Raw genomic sequence first — 15230 nt, 5'->3', positions numbered from 1 at the left:
TAGCATTTCGCTCTAGCTACTAGGTCCAGGAATACGCCAAATCCCAAAAAAAAATAAAAAAAATAAAAAATCCACCCGCCCAGCACATCCTCTTTCAAAGCTGTGGAGGACAAACAAACAAATTTTTTTTTGACCTTACCTTTTAAAAATTAAAGAATAAATAACAGAAATTTTGTTTTTACTTGATGCTCTGTCTTGTTAGAGTATACACAGGTCAAATATTTTGAATGTGCTGGCATCCACTACTCAACAAATATTGAAGCTACCTACCCTCTATTCGAGGATAGTAAAAACAATAATTCCTAATGTTTATTCTCATTCTTAGTCCGTAAAATATTATTTTCATAACAAAAAAACATGTAATTTAGCAATAATTAAGATACCGTCATGAAAACTCAACTTATTCTAAAATGAACAAAACTTGTTTACAACATCAGTTTGTGCGTACTGCAATCGCATGTCGGTATAATACGCACTAGGCATATGCCTACAATGCGCTACATACATGCTCCTCGACAAGCATGTTCAGTGATGACGATGCCACGTTTGTCTATCGCCTCATAGACGACGTCCAGGAAGATGAAATTTAGAGCCTACAAACAAGCTAAACCACACCCAAAGACTACCCAGCAAACACAATATGTTTTACACAAACCTTTAAAATGTTGGGTTATATAAAGGGTATAAAACATTTTAAAAACATTTTTGAAACTTTACTTCAAATCATTCTATTAAAATGATTTTTAAGTATTGACAAAATATTTTACACAAATTTTTTCCAAAAAACATTTTGACAACATTTTTAAAAAGTTGTAGTATTTTTTCATGTAAAATGTTTTAAAAACATGATTGTGGCCTTGATATAACCTGACATTTAGATGTTATTAAAACATTTGCACCAAAGCAGTTTTGTGTTTGCTGGGTAAAGGATTGAAACATGCATTAATTTTATTAAATAAAAGAATATTGCAGTGTTTTATGAGAGTAAAAAATACCTGAAAAAGTTTGTATTCGCTGCATCTAGATTCAAATAAAATGAAGAGTTCAGATTTAAAACACAATGGGCTATTCCATTTAAAATCCACACTACCCCTGTGGAAGATTTTAGAAATATCTTCTACAGAGGGAGTATGAATTTCAAATGGAATTAACACATTAGGCATCTCCATTTGAAACTCACCTTCCCTCAGTGGAAGATATCAGGTTGAATCTTTCTCAGAGGGTGTATGAAATTCAAATGGAGCTGCCTAATGTATTAATTCCATTTGAAATTCATACTCCCCCTGTAGAGGATATTTCCAATATCTTCCACAGGGGGAGTATGAATTTTAAATGGAATGACCACATTAGGCAGCTCCATTTGAATTTTATACACCTTCAGAGAAAGATTCAGCCTGATTCTTCCCCTGAAGGAGAATGAGTTTCAAATGGAGCTGCTAATGTGCTCATTCCATTTCAAGTTCATACTCCCTCTGTAGAAGATATTTCCAAAATCTTCCACAGGGGGAGTGTGGATTTTAAATGGAATAACCCATTATACCCTCTTACAGTGTTCACTCTCTCCAGAATCTTCTTCTTCAAAAATAACCCAATTTGTTAAAGATTCACTAGTATATTTTCAAAATCTGCACTACACAGTGGCAGTATACATCCCACAATATGGATTGAACAGTTGAGGAGACCTCTTTACAAACCAAAAAGCCAAAAAAAAACCAGAATATAAATCACGAGAAATATATTATTGAGATTAATAATAAACATACAAGTATAAACTACACCTTAAAAACATTCAAATATCATAAAATCCCTCGTCTAAACCAAGTTAATTGTGAGAAAAAAGTTTACCATGTGAAGCACACTGATTTAAATTTGATGAGAATATCCTACTAAGTGCACTCATCATAGGATATAACCGAGAGTGCACTTAAAGAATGAAGAGGGTGAAGATACAGGGTGTCCCTGAAAGAACTGTATCATCGGAAACTGAATTTTTTGGGTATTTTAACGCATAAACCAAACATAACTAAATAACTGATGTGCCTGAGGAATATATCAGCTATCACAAACTTTTTGAATTTTGACAATTGACCGCTTTGTTTTTCAAATAAAAGAATTTAACGAAACTACCTCATTTTCAATCTGTTCCACAGAGTCATATATCTATCAATAACAATAGACGCCTCATGTGCGCTGATGATGCGCAGTGATTAGCACTCCAAATACAGATCATCGATATTTCAAGAACAGTGTGGTCAATTCTCGCTATTCGCAATAAAGCGCGCCGCCAGCGGATTTGCGATGTAATCGTGATGTATCATGGGAAAAGGTCGACATCAAGTCCATAATCTGAATATTACCATGCTATTACATGGGAACATGTGACAATATTTTTTAGTTTGTCAAAATAAAGGTGTTACACGCGAATCGATACTCAATAATACTTAATAATGTGATTTGAAATGTGCACAATTAATTTTTTTCTCTATCGATTTGCATGTGTAATACCGTTATATTGACAAACTAAAAATATTGTCACGTGTTCCTATGTAATAGCATGGTAATATTCAGTATTATGCTGGACTTGATGTCGACCTTTTCCCATGATACATCACGATTTTCCCATGATACATCACGATTACATCGCAAACCGCTGGCGGCGCCCTTATTGCGAATAGCAAGAATTGTCAAAATTCAAAAAAATATGCGATGGCTGATTTATTTCTCAACCACACCAGTTATTTAGTTATGTTTAATTGTGGCGTTAAAATACCCAAACAAGTAAGTTTCTGGCGATACATTTCTTTCAGGGACACCCTGTAGAGCAACACATGTTATGGATAGGTCAATAGGAAAAGCCAGTGAATAATCCCGTAAAAAAAACCCCATGTACCGTAACCATTCGGGTATAAGCCCACCCCCCTAGTTGGCAGATTTCACTTCATAAAAGGGGGTGGGCTTATAACCGGGGCAGGGCTAGTGCTTGAATTTAAAAATAAGAACAAATAGGGCCTACCCCCCATTTGTATGCCCAATGTACCAGTAATTTCTATCATCTATGTCAATTTCTTAAAATTATAAGAGTGGAATGTTAATTATCAACTGATGTTTTTTTATATTTTTTCTTAAATATGAGAGCAAAGCATTGATTTGATTTAAGAACTTAGCCAAAATTTAGTACTGGGCTTATACCTGAGTACACCCTTGTTCCCAGAATATTTTGAAAAATAGCGGGTGGGCTTATAGCCGAAGATGGGCTTATACCCGGGTGGTTACGGTAATTAAAAAGAAAAAGGTCTGTTATGTACAGGGTGTGTCAAAAGAATCAAGCAATATATAAGTAGTATTCATCGCCATCCATGGATGAAGATCTCCATTATAAATGCTACAGAAAGGTAATAGTTTATAGTTAGTAAGGCATAAACAAGGTTTGTCTCTCAAACATTTTGTTGGTTTTTTTTCTTTCTTTTATGACGAGTCAATTTGGTGTTTGAGCTAGACAAAATTGGAACACCAATGACTTTGTTTGCTAGTGTCACTAAACAACCTTGTGAACAACATATCCAAAAAGGACAAAAACCAGGACAATCATGGTAATTTGCATATGTTCAAAATGGCTGCTACTGCAGGGCTCAAATTTCAAAAAGTATAGTTTAACCTCTCTCCAACATACAGTTCTTGAGTTATAGAAGGTTAGAAGGTTTTTCCATATTCGCCCAATTTTGAGCCCTGCATCATATAGCGGCCATTTTGGAAATATGCAAATTACCATTTTCTCCTATGTCCTATTGGATGTGTTGTAAGGAGGGTGTTTAGAGGTGCACCCATTATTTTTTATTGTGTTTTTATGTTACTTTTTGTTGGTTTGGGGTGTTATACAGCTATTTATTTTTATAACTAAAAAAAGCCTTTAAAAAAGCCCAGGTGCATAGTGCTATTTGCTTGAATAGCTTTCACATATGTGATGCGATCGAGCAAAATCAGTCCGAACTCGGAAATATCATTTTGAGATATAGCCAAAGAAAGGATATATTTCCTTTTGTTTCCTATTGTTTTGGAAACTCTTTAATTGCTCATATCTTTGGAACAGGTTGTTCCAATTTCAATAGGGTTTTTTGCAAAATACAGCTTTGTAAATGCCTCTTACTATCTTATAAGAAACTGAAAATTTAATATTTCTGAGTTCCGACTGATTTTGCTTGATCGCATCACATATACCTAATGCATGCAGATTTGAGAGACAAACCCTTTACTTTCTTTGGCCTAATTAGTTATTCTGTTAGACCCAGCACCAGTTTGTTAGTGAGCAGCTTGGTAAGACGACCAGTTCTAGTCAGAAATTATGCCATGTTAGTTAGTAAAGAATAACAGTACTGCCAACAGCTTGCAAGATATTATGGTCTAAATATATTGTTAGTTTGCCGTAACAGACATTCAAAAACTGGGCAAACAAATTGATATTGTAGTTAGTTGTAGTTAATTTCTATAATTGGATTTAGTAGTTAATTTTTATAATTGGATTTAGAGTTAAAGTTAAGAGTTTAGTTGAGTCTGGAGTTATAGTTGAGTTTATAGTTCAGTGAGTTGTAGCTACACTTATAAGTTGTAATTGCAGTTTTAGAGTTATAAGAGAGTTCAGAGTTAGGTTGAATATTTTATTTACACTAAATCAGATAGATCAAAACCTAATAAATTGAAATCACATCAAGATTCAAATCTAATACTATCCTACCCTCCATGTTCATTATAATCCACATTAGTGCTACTCCACCACTAGCCAATCTTTTTCCTGGGAGACATGACACTACTGGAACAAATATTTAAAAAATTATGTTTTTTACTTTGAGTTAAAAAAATTATGGTTGGGTTAAGAAACAAATTTATTCCCGAAACTAGTAAAAAAGAAAAAAAGAAAGAGTAGGTCAGCAAATTGGTCAGGGGAATACAACAAACTAACCATTTTTGTTTTCAGGCTGAAGTATCAACATATATTGAGACACCCTGTACATTTAAAGTATTACATATACCGTCATATCAAAGATGCATTGAGAGATTTTATCTCAAGATATTCCAATTTATTTGATTCAATGACCAGCAGATCAATGTTACACATTGCAAGTTAAAATACCCAGGCCTCTGTAATAGCAAAGAGAGTGTCAGCTGTTGCCAAGCCACTGCTGGACATAATAGAATATTATAGTATCGGCCAATGCATAATATATATATAATAGAGAGATCAAATCTGGCTATGCATCTTTTAACAGTGTAAAGCCATGCAGTATCATAATTCTACTGAGTTCTGATGTCCTAATTGTGCGTCATAAGGTAAATGGTCCCACAGTCACATATAGGCTGTCCAGGAGCTATTATTTTTTTGGAGTGGAGAACAGGACTTCAAGAAAGTGGACTTTTTTTTGGGGGGGGGTGTATGAAAAAAGTGGACTTTTATCTCGCAAAAGTAGACAGATGGCTTATTTTGAACTTTTTCACATAAGAAAGTGCTACGTGATGATGTTCATTTTGGGGCATATACAAAGACCAAAAAAAGAACTGATGCCCAGATATGCCTAAGCTTAAAGATGTTATTGTTCGATTTCGGGCTTTGTTGATAAATACCGGTGGTAAACTATTTTGGCCGTGACAAACCAGTGTGGCAGATTGACCATAGCATTACATACAGGACAATTCTGAATTTGTTCTCTTGGTGCCTATTTCTTTGGGCCTTTATGATCAGATGTCCCAGAGAAGCAGACCCTTTAGTGGAAATTAGAGGGTGCACAATGCACAGTAAATAACTCTGTACAATTATGATAACTGCTTTAACCTTATTAGCACGATGCAATCAAAACTCTTGGATATAAATATCATCAATTCAATCTATCACATACATGGCTCAATCAATTTGTCCAATTATTAACACAATGCTTAAAATTTATATTCAAGTAAATCTAATCTAAATGTTACTTGGTTATATAAATGTTTGATAAAACTACCCTTGCAGTAATCAACTATAAAGGGTAGGATGTGTATATATAGAGTGTGGAAATTCTCTTTATACTAATTTGATATGATAATTCATTGCACTGGGTTTTGATATAATATTTTGGGGGAATTTTCTAGCCATTACACGAATGCAAGACAATTTGAACAAGTTCCTGTCTGTATAATAAGATGCAAATCAGGGACATGCAACTATTTGGAAATCAATTGCAGGCAAAATTGTGCTTTAGTTACTGCCATGTTCTTGTAGTCTGCCATTACATTGGGCTGTTCCATTTAATATCCACACTACCCCTGTGGAAGATTTTGGAAATATCTTCCACAGAGGGAGTATGAATTTTAAATGGAATACGTACATTTGGTAGCTCCATTTTAATTTCATACACCCTCTGAGAAAGATTCAACCTGAATCTTCCACAGAGGAATGATAAGTTTAAAATGGAGCTGCCTAATGTGCTAATTCCAATTAAAATTCATACTCCCTCTTTGAAGCATATTTCCACAATCTTCCACAGGGGTAGTGTGGATATTAAATGGAATAGCCCATTGCTCAAGTTCTCCACACTAGCACACACAATGAAACAAACACACTGATGGACAACCTATCACAAACATTGATGATTAAATTTTTTGCAATATTTGAATTGTTTTTACATATATCCATGAATATTAATTGCATCACAAAAGAATAGAAACATTGCACCTTCTAAAAAAGAAAAAGAAACACAGACCGTTATCTACAGGTTGCTATGACTACTATTATCTGTTGCTATCAAAGCGAGCCACTCACCTTAAACTTACGATGATTTGGCCTCTACAAGGGTGACGAAAAAAACACAAGACATTTTTATGCTAATTTATGCAAATGATATGTAAAATACATGCATGGTTTTTAGTATATTAAGCTTGACGTGAATCAAAGACATTTATGTGCATATCACTTTTAAAGCAGTATTGTAAGATTCACTCAGGAGCATGTCCTCAGTTGTTTTTCCAAATTTCTGATTTTTTACACAATTGTAATGTACTTTGATGAAATGGTGACATGATCTGCTCCATGTGGGCCAAAGGAGGCATTTTTGAAAATTGATTACTATAATTATTACCTTATACAAACATTAGGCTATACTGAAAACACCAAAGGTCTAGCATACTTGGTTCAAAAGTTCTGAAGTTCTGTAATGTTTATTTTCTTATGTATTCTATTTTTTTTACTCCATATTTTTGTCTTTACCTCAATTTCAAATTTGCCATAACATTTGGCCTCCATAGACCAGGTCGTGTCACAAATACCATTCCGAACAGCAAGTCCTATGGTGTTGCATTGCTAACAAAATCTGAGATTTTTAAATAAATCTCCTGATTTTGATCAGCCAATCAGATTCTTTGATTAATATAACACATTCAGGATATATTGACTGCTCAGTGCCAGAAGTGGGTAAGTGCAATAGCTGCCATGTGTAGCTGCCATGAGAAGATGAGTACAATATACTCTGTATAAGTGCCAAATGTTCACAGGGCAGCTAATTGCACTTACCCACTTCTGGCAGACTGGCACTGAGCAGTCGATATGTACCAGCTATAAATAGCTATTATTCTTTCATTTTACCTCGTTTAGCTTGGATCAAAATTAAACTGGACCATATCCAATATTTTATTTTATCATTTTGTGAAAAAAAATTCGTCAGGAATCTGGCAATATTGCTTTGAATGTTTTTGCATGTACTAGTATATGTCAGTGTCACTTCGAAGGCATTCCCAGGCCAATTGTTGCAACTGTAGTGTCTATATAATGCCCAGGATATATACTATGTGGCCAGGAGAGCCATTTAGAAATCCAAATGGTGACTACGACCTTTAATTTATATATCGTATTATATTTGCAACTTCTAAATATTCTGCACGTCTTTGGGCATCCATTTCATTGCAGTTTTGTTTGCATATTGTTCTAATATAACGACACCAACACAGCTGACAATATTCAAAATGGCTGCCATAAGCTCAAATATTCGCTAAAAACCCAAAAATGAAATATACTTTGGTACAATTGTTGTTATTTAGTGGTACAGTGGTTAGGCTCATTAGCGCCAATCTGGCTTGAAATGTGTGGGGGGAGGCAATCGGCCTGAATTATCAAAAAGTGACTGAAAAGAACAAAAATGGGCCATTTTGCCAAAAGGTGGGGGGCAACACTCCCCTTCCCCCGGGATTGACGCCCATGTTTAGGGTACTTGCCTCTGGTGCTATCTTATAGCGTAAAACACAGTAGAATATGCATGTTCACTGTAAGTACATGAAGGTGTGTGTATGTGTGCCTGCAAATGAGGACACACATGCAAAAATAGCAGAGCAACCACGGACACCCTGCAACCGAGGATATCCACAGTTCCCTCTACCTACAAGCATGTTGCAAATGATATGCAAAAAAAAAAATTAGATTATGTCTCACTTGCCGGTGTAGGATTATGGCTGATAGGTCTATGGTTTGGAGCTTAGCTTTGGGTGTGCACCGGGGGTGTGCAACAAGGTCTTCAGTTAGAAAGGCCAAAAAGTTCTATAAATTGGTTCATCTCAAGTTTGGTAGTCACCGCAGTATCGAATCTCGCTCGTAAAGTTAAACGCACTGAGTGTACACGCACGCATACAGGGGCAGTTTGTCGGCACACTTGCGGCGCAAACGCGAAAAGGCATTGACGTCACTACCGAACTTGAGGTGAACCAAATTATAGGACCGTTTGACAGTCTTTACAAGTAATAGTATGGGTCTGTGTGTACAAGTTAAAGGGCAATTTCAGCTGAAATCCAAACACACCCTATGGAAGATATATATGACCTTAATCTTCCACACAGGGTGTGTGAATTTTGAATGGATTCACCTATTCAGGTAACCACATTTGAAATTCACACTCCCTGTGTGGGAGCTTAAGGTCATGTCTTCCATAGGGGGTGTATGGATTTCAACTGGAATAGCCCAACACATTTGGGCTTCTATCTCACAAGGGACATTTTCTTATCTTGTCCCCAATGACTGAGGATATTTCTTTTGCAAGACTTAATTATAATGATCTATCACATCTATATAGCAGGGCTGTAGTACTAGTAGTGTTGAAAATATTGGAGCCGCCATAAATTTTTTTGTAATAACCGATATAATTTTATTTAAGAAAAAACATGATAAACTAAAAACTTGCGGCAGTCTGGTCATCCACTTGCTACGGTCGTGCACTAAGATGATTTTTTAAAAAGAAACATGCATTATTAAAAACTGAATGAGAGCAATTCTACTAGTAATGCCCTCTAGATGAAACACCCACCCCACCTCACTTTAAGAGTGTGTTGAAATGTCTCTGTTCTTGCCATGGGTTCTTGTGTTTTTAAGCGATTATGTGTCCCCGTTCTACGCAAGGGACACAAGTGTGTTTTCATATGTGTGTTATGTAAATATATGTATGTTAGCTTTTACTTGGCCTTTCAGAAGATGTTTTGCAGACGGAGATCAATGATGATGGTTAGTGCGTGTTTGCATGGCCGCTTTTCAACTTTACATACTAATACAGCTAGTGAGCGCATCTAAAAGCTATGCAAGTAATTTTAAAATGAATAAAAAAGCAGCTAACTAAAACAACATGCAAAATATTGTTAATTACATTGTTTTCAATATTTACACTACTGAGCACATTTGCAGACGAACACGCTTGATACCCCACTAACTCTGATCCATGTTAAAAGTGACACTTCAGTTTTATAGATTGATTTATTTTGATTTTTGTATTTAAAACCACAAGCCAAAGTATCACTGCTCCAATCAGAAACACTGAAAATTAAAGATCATTTTTATTCATTGTGGTTAAGTGGTTCATCTTCCACAGTATTGAGGGAACTTCATCTGATTCCTAATTAATTAATTTCTGCACTTTTAGGTAAAATAGGAGGAGTTCCCATTCACTTGGTCGGACATCCGGGAACATTGTCCCCTTCATCCCCTTTGCACAAGCGTGTGCATAGCAACCAGCTCGTGAAAGGGGAACTGCATATGCGCACACTGGTTTTACAAGACTATTTCCCCTTTGTGACGTCAGCCCGACCAAGAGAATGAAGTCATCTTAAATTGGAGAAGTCAAAACCTAACTCTTCACCTAATTTCAAATTGTCACAAAGGGGAAATAGTCTTGTAAAACCAGTGTGCGCATGTGCAGTTCCCCTTTCTCCAGCTGGTTGCTATGCGCGCGCTTGTGCAAAGGGGACGAAGTGGACAATGTTCCCGGATGTCCGACCAAGTGATTGTGATCATAAGGAGAAGTGTACCCAAATAACAAACCAGGATGGAATGGGACAACCAAGGGTAAACACCCTACTCTTTTCTAAACAGATTGTGATAGGTACAGCACTCTATACATGGGACTAATTGCTTCATGTCACTCTTTTCTAAACAGATTGCGATATTGTATAGGAACAACTCTCTATTATACATATATCGGAGTGACTGCTTTATGTCCCCTCCAAAGGATGAAATATTCTCATGGTATATTTACCTAATTCTAAATAAACCATGGGGAGAACAGAAGTCTGAATTTAATCTACAGATGCTGCCAATTAAATTCAGATTTTAAATTCAATACGCCAGCAAGTTATCACCACTGGGAATTGAACACAGGACCTCATGCACCAAAGACAAGTACCCTAACCATTAGGAGAGTATGGAAAGTTTTGTCAGCCCCCTCATGAAATCCTGCACACGCCACTGCATAAATAGTCCACACTTTCCCTAAAATATTTAGAATGGTTTAGGATCTTTTTTAATTAACATTGGAAGTGCATAAAGTAACACATAGATCTTTAAGAAGTAGAAATAAGAAATTCAAATAAGGCCAAAAAAAACAAACAAGTTTGTTTCCTGTAGCCATAGCATTTCATTTTTGACGGCTTTTTTAAGATTTAGATTTTTTTTTTTCACTTTAAAAAACCAAAAAAACAACCCGGAAAAAAAAATCGCAAAAAATAATATAAAACACTACTGGAGTAAACATTTACACATCACACAACAAAGGAGCTTAGTAAAAAACTACTGGAGAAAACATCACACATTTTTTTAATACTTATTTAATCTGCAGGTTGAAAGGGATCATAAATATTTTTGAATATGAAGAAATATGATTTTTTGTGCGTGTCGGAGAGACCCACTGTAAATTTCCATTCCAATTTGCAGCAAAAAAATGGTGTTTTTTTTTCATTTGAAGACCTGGATTATAAAAAAAAAATAAAAATAAAGAAACGCATTTCGCATTTGACTTTTTTGACCTGCTACAGGAAACAAACATGTTTTTTTTTGGCCTATTGCACTTTCAGCTCAAAAATGTTTTTTGCCAGATGTGAGAACAGAAAATATGGCTAATTTTGTTCTCAGTTTGGCAGGAACTTCAAGATATCTACAGATGTGTGATGGCAACTTTTTGATTAATTCCCTGTAAGATGTGCAATGCACATTGTGCATAGTCATTAATAAATTCTTTACTTTTCTTTGAATACATCAAAAAGTTTTCAAAAGGGCTGTTAAGGTTTAGTATCACCTACAGACCAGGAAAAATGCAGAATCCAGGGGAAATGGGGCCATTCTAGTTAAAACTCATAACTGCTATCGAAGAAGTAACCCCGGGGAAGTACCCTTAATCTTTCACATAAGGGAATGACTTTCAAATGGGGATACCTGAATGGATGACACAATTGAAATCTACACCCCCTGTGTGAGAGGTTAAGGTCATGTCTTCCATAGGGGGTGTATGAATTTCATTTAGAGGGAATTCAGGGATTTGGAGAGAAATTTGGCTTCCCAATACAAAGAAATACATAACAAATTATGGACAAATCTTGGAATAACATTTGGCTTATTTTCCTTGGAAATACATTTTTCCAGTCCAGTCTCCATAAGTAAGTAACCTGTGGTCATTGTGAAGAAACCAATATGACAATCCTATGACCATCCGAATTAGTCAGCAGAAATATAATACAAAATCATTCATTTTGGAATACAATATGGGCAGGTCAGTCCCCATTACAATCATTAAAAGGCTATTTGATCCATTTATGGACTAATCCAGATGAAATCCACACACCCCTCCATGGAAGAAATTACCTCCACAAAGGGAGTGTGAATTTCAAATAGAGTTCAGGTAAATCTCACTTAGATTTGAAATGAAGTTCACCCATTCAGGTCATCCCATTTAAAATTTACACTACCTGAGTGAGTGGAAAAGTAACATCATGTCTTCTATAGGGGGTGTATGGATTTCAACTGCAACAGTCCAGTATTTAATTATAAATGTCAGGACTGTGGATGTTAATTCTTGTAGAAAATAAATATTCCTTTAAAAAAGGAATGGAGTGCCCAATGGGAGCTTTTATAAATTTGGCATCAGCACTGAATATAGTAACCCTTCAAACAAGACCTAACTCACTTGCAAGCCTGGATAAAAATGTTGAAACCAGGAATAGCTCATTCCAGGGAAATGTTGGGATTTGGAGGGAAAGTTTGAAAGGAACATTTTGCTTCTCTGTGTGAGAAATAAGAAGTTATGGGAAATTTTTGCTATTTTGATATTACTCAACATAAAATGTGATTGAACATGAGCAAATGAGGCTGATTTGGGTAATACAGGAACAAAATTCGTTGTCTGCATCATATAGGCCTACTGTTATATCTCAAAAGGCTGCCTTGTGTGATTATTTTTATTATTGTCATCTAATTGTGATGATAGTGATCAATTTTGGGGTATTATCACAATATTATTACAATCTCATGTCCATTCATAAACAAAAGAAGCATGCTAAAATATAAAATAAGAATATGAAATACAAAAATGATAATAAAAATCACACAAGGCAGCCTTTTGAGATACGACAGTTGTGATGCAGACGACGAAATGATCAAATAATGATGATAAATTTAAAATACATTTAACACTTAACTTAGACTTTAATTAGCTCGTTAACAATTTCATTTCTTCATCTTGACTTTGCAACTCTTATTAGTGAAAAAACTAAAAGTGATAACGCTGGGACATCCTATAAACGAAAGTCCATTCATCAGGGGTATAGGAGTTAAAAAGACCAATTACATTAGTGAAAAACTAGTTAAAATATTGTCAAAGTTGTCCTTTCAGATTGGAATTCGCACATTTAACATTTACGTTTCAGGAAGAGAGATAGGGGGTCAGCTTCCTAACGAATTTGTTTATAGGAGGTTATGAACCTTTTGGTTTCTCCCCTTAAGATCTATACAAAATATATGATTTAAGTTAGTATATTCACTTTACCAGTGAAACATCAATACTCAGTTCTGAATTACATGTTTCACCTGAAAGCATTCCTATGTAGCTTTCTACTTCTTTTTTCTATAAACAATTTCTATTTCCATTGCAACACCATGGGCTTCAGGTGAATAAATAATTCCGCCCAATGCCTCCAAGATGTTGACTCGATCGACAAAAACAAACCTGTGTTGTCATTGAATGAAATGAAATTCCCCGCTACATGGAAAGGCTTTTAGAGATTGCAAAATTCTACTTTCAGCATGAAAAAATTTCACATTTTTACTATTTTGTTTGAATTTTCTTAGATTATCTTATCTTAGATTTTCTAAAGCTTAGATTATTACATGTGGATTCAATGATTTAATTTTAATGAAGTTTAATTTCATTTTGTTATGGCTAGCAAGTAGTATAACAAAATGTGAAAATATGGAGTGTAAAAATTTAGCACACACATAAACTGGCAATTGTCTTACTTTCTGGCCATGCACCACCTACATTCTCATAAGCTCATCACAATATAATACAGCATTGGAAGTTTTCTCTTATTTCCAAAAACATCCATTAATTGTCTTGTACAACAAAAACCATCACTATTTTGCTGTTTTAGAATTTAAAAAAACACATTAAAAATAGAAGCTAATCAATCAAATCAAAGAAATTGAAAAGCTAATCAATCAATCAATCAATCAATCAATCAATCAATCAATCAATCAATCAATCAATCAGTCAATTAATAAAAATAAATAAATAAATAAATAAATACCACTTTTTGGCTTCTACCTTTAAAAGCATGTGTGCTACATTGATACCGATGCCACCAATAGAACGAGAAGATATGCCTCTTCATTTTGCATACTACTTTGTCCAATTTTATTTTCTCATTTCTTCACAAAATGCAAAAAAAACCAAACCAAAATGCAATGGGCGTAGTACCCCCCTAAATATTATAGTAAAATTGTTATTTAAAGAACTAAGTAAATCATATTTTTGCATCAAAATGTACTTACAGATGCAGTTTCATCCATGGGTGTGGCCATTTTGAATTTCAACCCACAAATTGAACAGGAAATTGAATTTTGTAAATGAACCAGAAGTGAAATGCATTTGATATTTTTGGCCTATTTGAAGCTTCTCATGTGTTTTTTAGAAAACACTGTTATGTCATAAATTGCACAAAAGTCCAAACCGTAACTATAGCAACAGCCTCATTAACCTATGTTCTATCACACTCAGCTTCTATGGCACAAAGCTTAAATTTAACAATTAAAATTTCTTGTTAAGTAAAAAACAATCACAATGGTATGTTATTGTTACATGATGATATGTTTCAATCCAGTATTTTATCCTGTAAACTCTGGTAAATAAAGAATATGCTCCCCACCCCATTGTTAGGCAGGAATGTGGACACCCCAAGGAATCCCCAATGGGTTACTAAGAAATATGTATATAGGGCTCCCATCTCCAGTGAAATGAATGCAGTCTCCTTTTTTTACAGGCTCCTGTGGTGTCTTTTCTTTGCTTTTATAGGCCCATTAATGTACATTTTCTTTATTTTTAAGGGCCCCCTAGGACACCGGACCTGGGGGAAATGCACCCTTAACCCCCCCTGTTGGCAGCACTGCCCATCTCTGGGTAAGTAAAAAAAAAAAGACAAACAAAAAACATTTTGGGAAAAAAGTAGGTATAATCCAATATTTGACCAAAATCCTTGAAGTTGAGAGCTTTTGCTCCTATACTAAATGACCATGGAAAGGGGAGATTTTCAACGCTTGGTTACACACTATAATCTAAAAGAAATCTGGGAATCCTCCTCTCCAAATCACCAGTGGCAACATCAGGGAGGGGGGCAGGGGAAAGTTGCCAACCCCAAATTATGATAATTTCTACTTTTTGCTGCAATTTTGTGCAAAATTTGTTGATTTTGCC

General features: G+C 35.1%; 1 protein-coding gene across 1 annotated transcript in view; it reads right to left on the bottom strand.

Moving 5' to 3' along the window:
• The window catches only part of LOC140148016 (glutamate receptor ionotropic, NMDA 1-like), an 89984-nt gene that overhangs the window by 48804 nt on the left and 25950 nt on the right, over positions 1–15230 (bottom strand). The window contains exon 3 of the mRNA XM_072169843.1: positions 6788–6811. Within this exon, the coding sequence (XP_072025944.1) occupies positions 6788–6811 (24 nt within the window). The remainder of the gene's footprint in view (positions 1–6787; positions 6812–15230) is intronic.

The sequence above is a fragment of the Amphiura filiformis genome, chromosome 3 (assembly GCF_039555335.1).
Source record: "Amphiura filiformis chromosome 3, Afil_fr2py, whole genome shotgun sequence".
Taxonomy (NCBI): domain Eukaryota; kingdom Metazoa; phylum Echinodermata; class Ophiuroidea; order Amphilepidida; family Amphiuridae; genus Amphiura; species Amphiura filiformis.
Note: the sequence above shows the minus strand (reverse complement) of the source record. Positions and strands in the feature narration are given on the sequence as shown.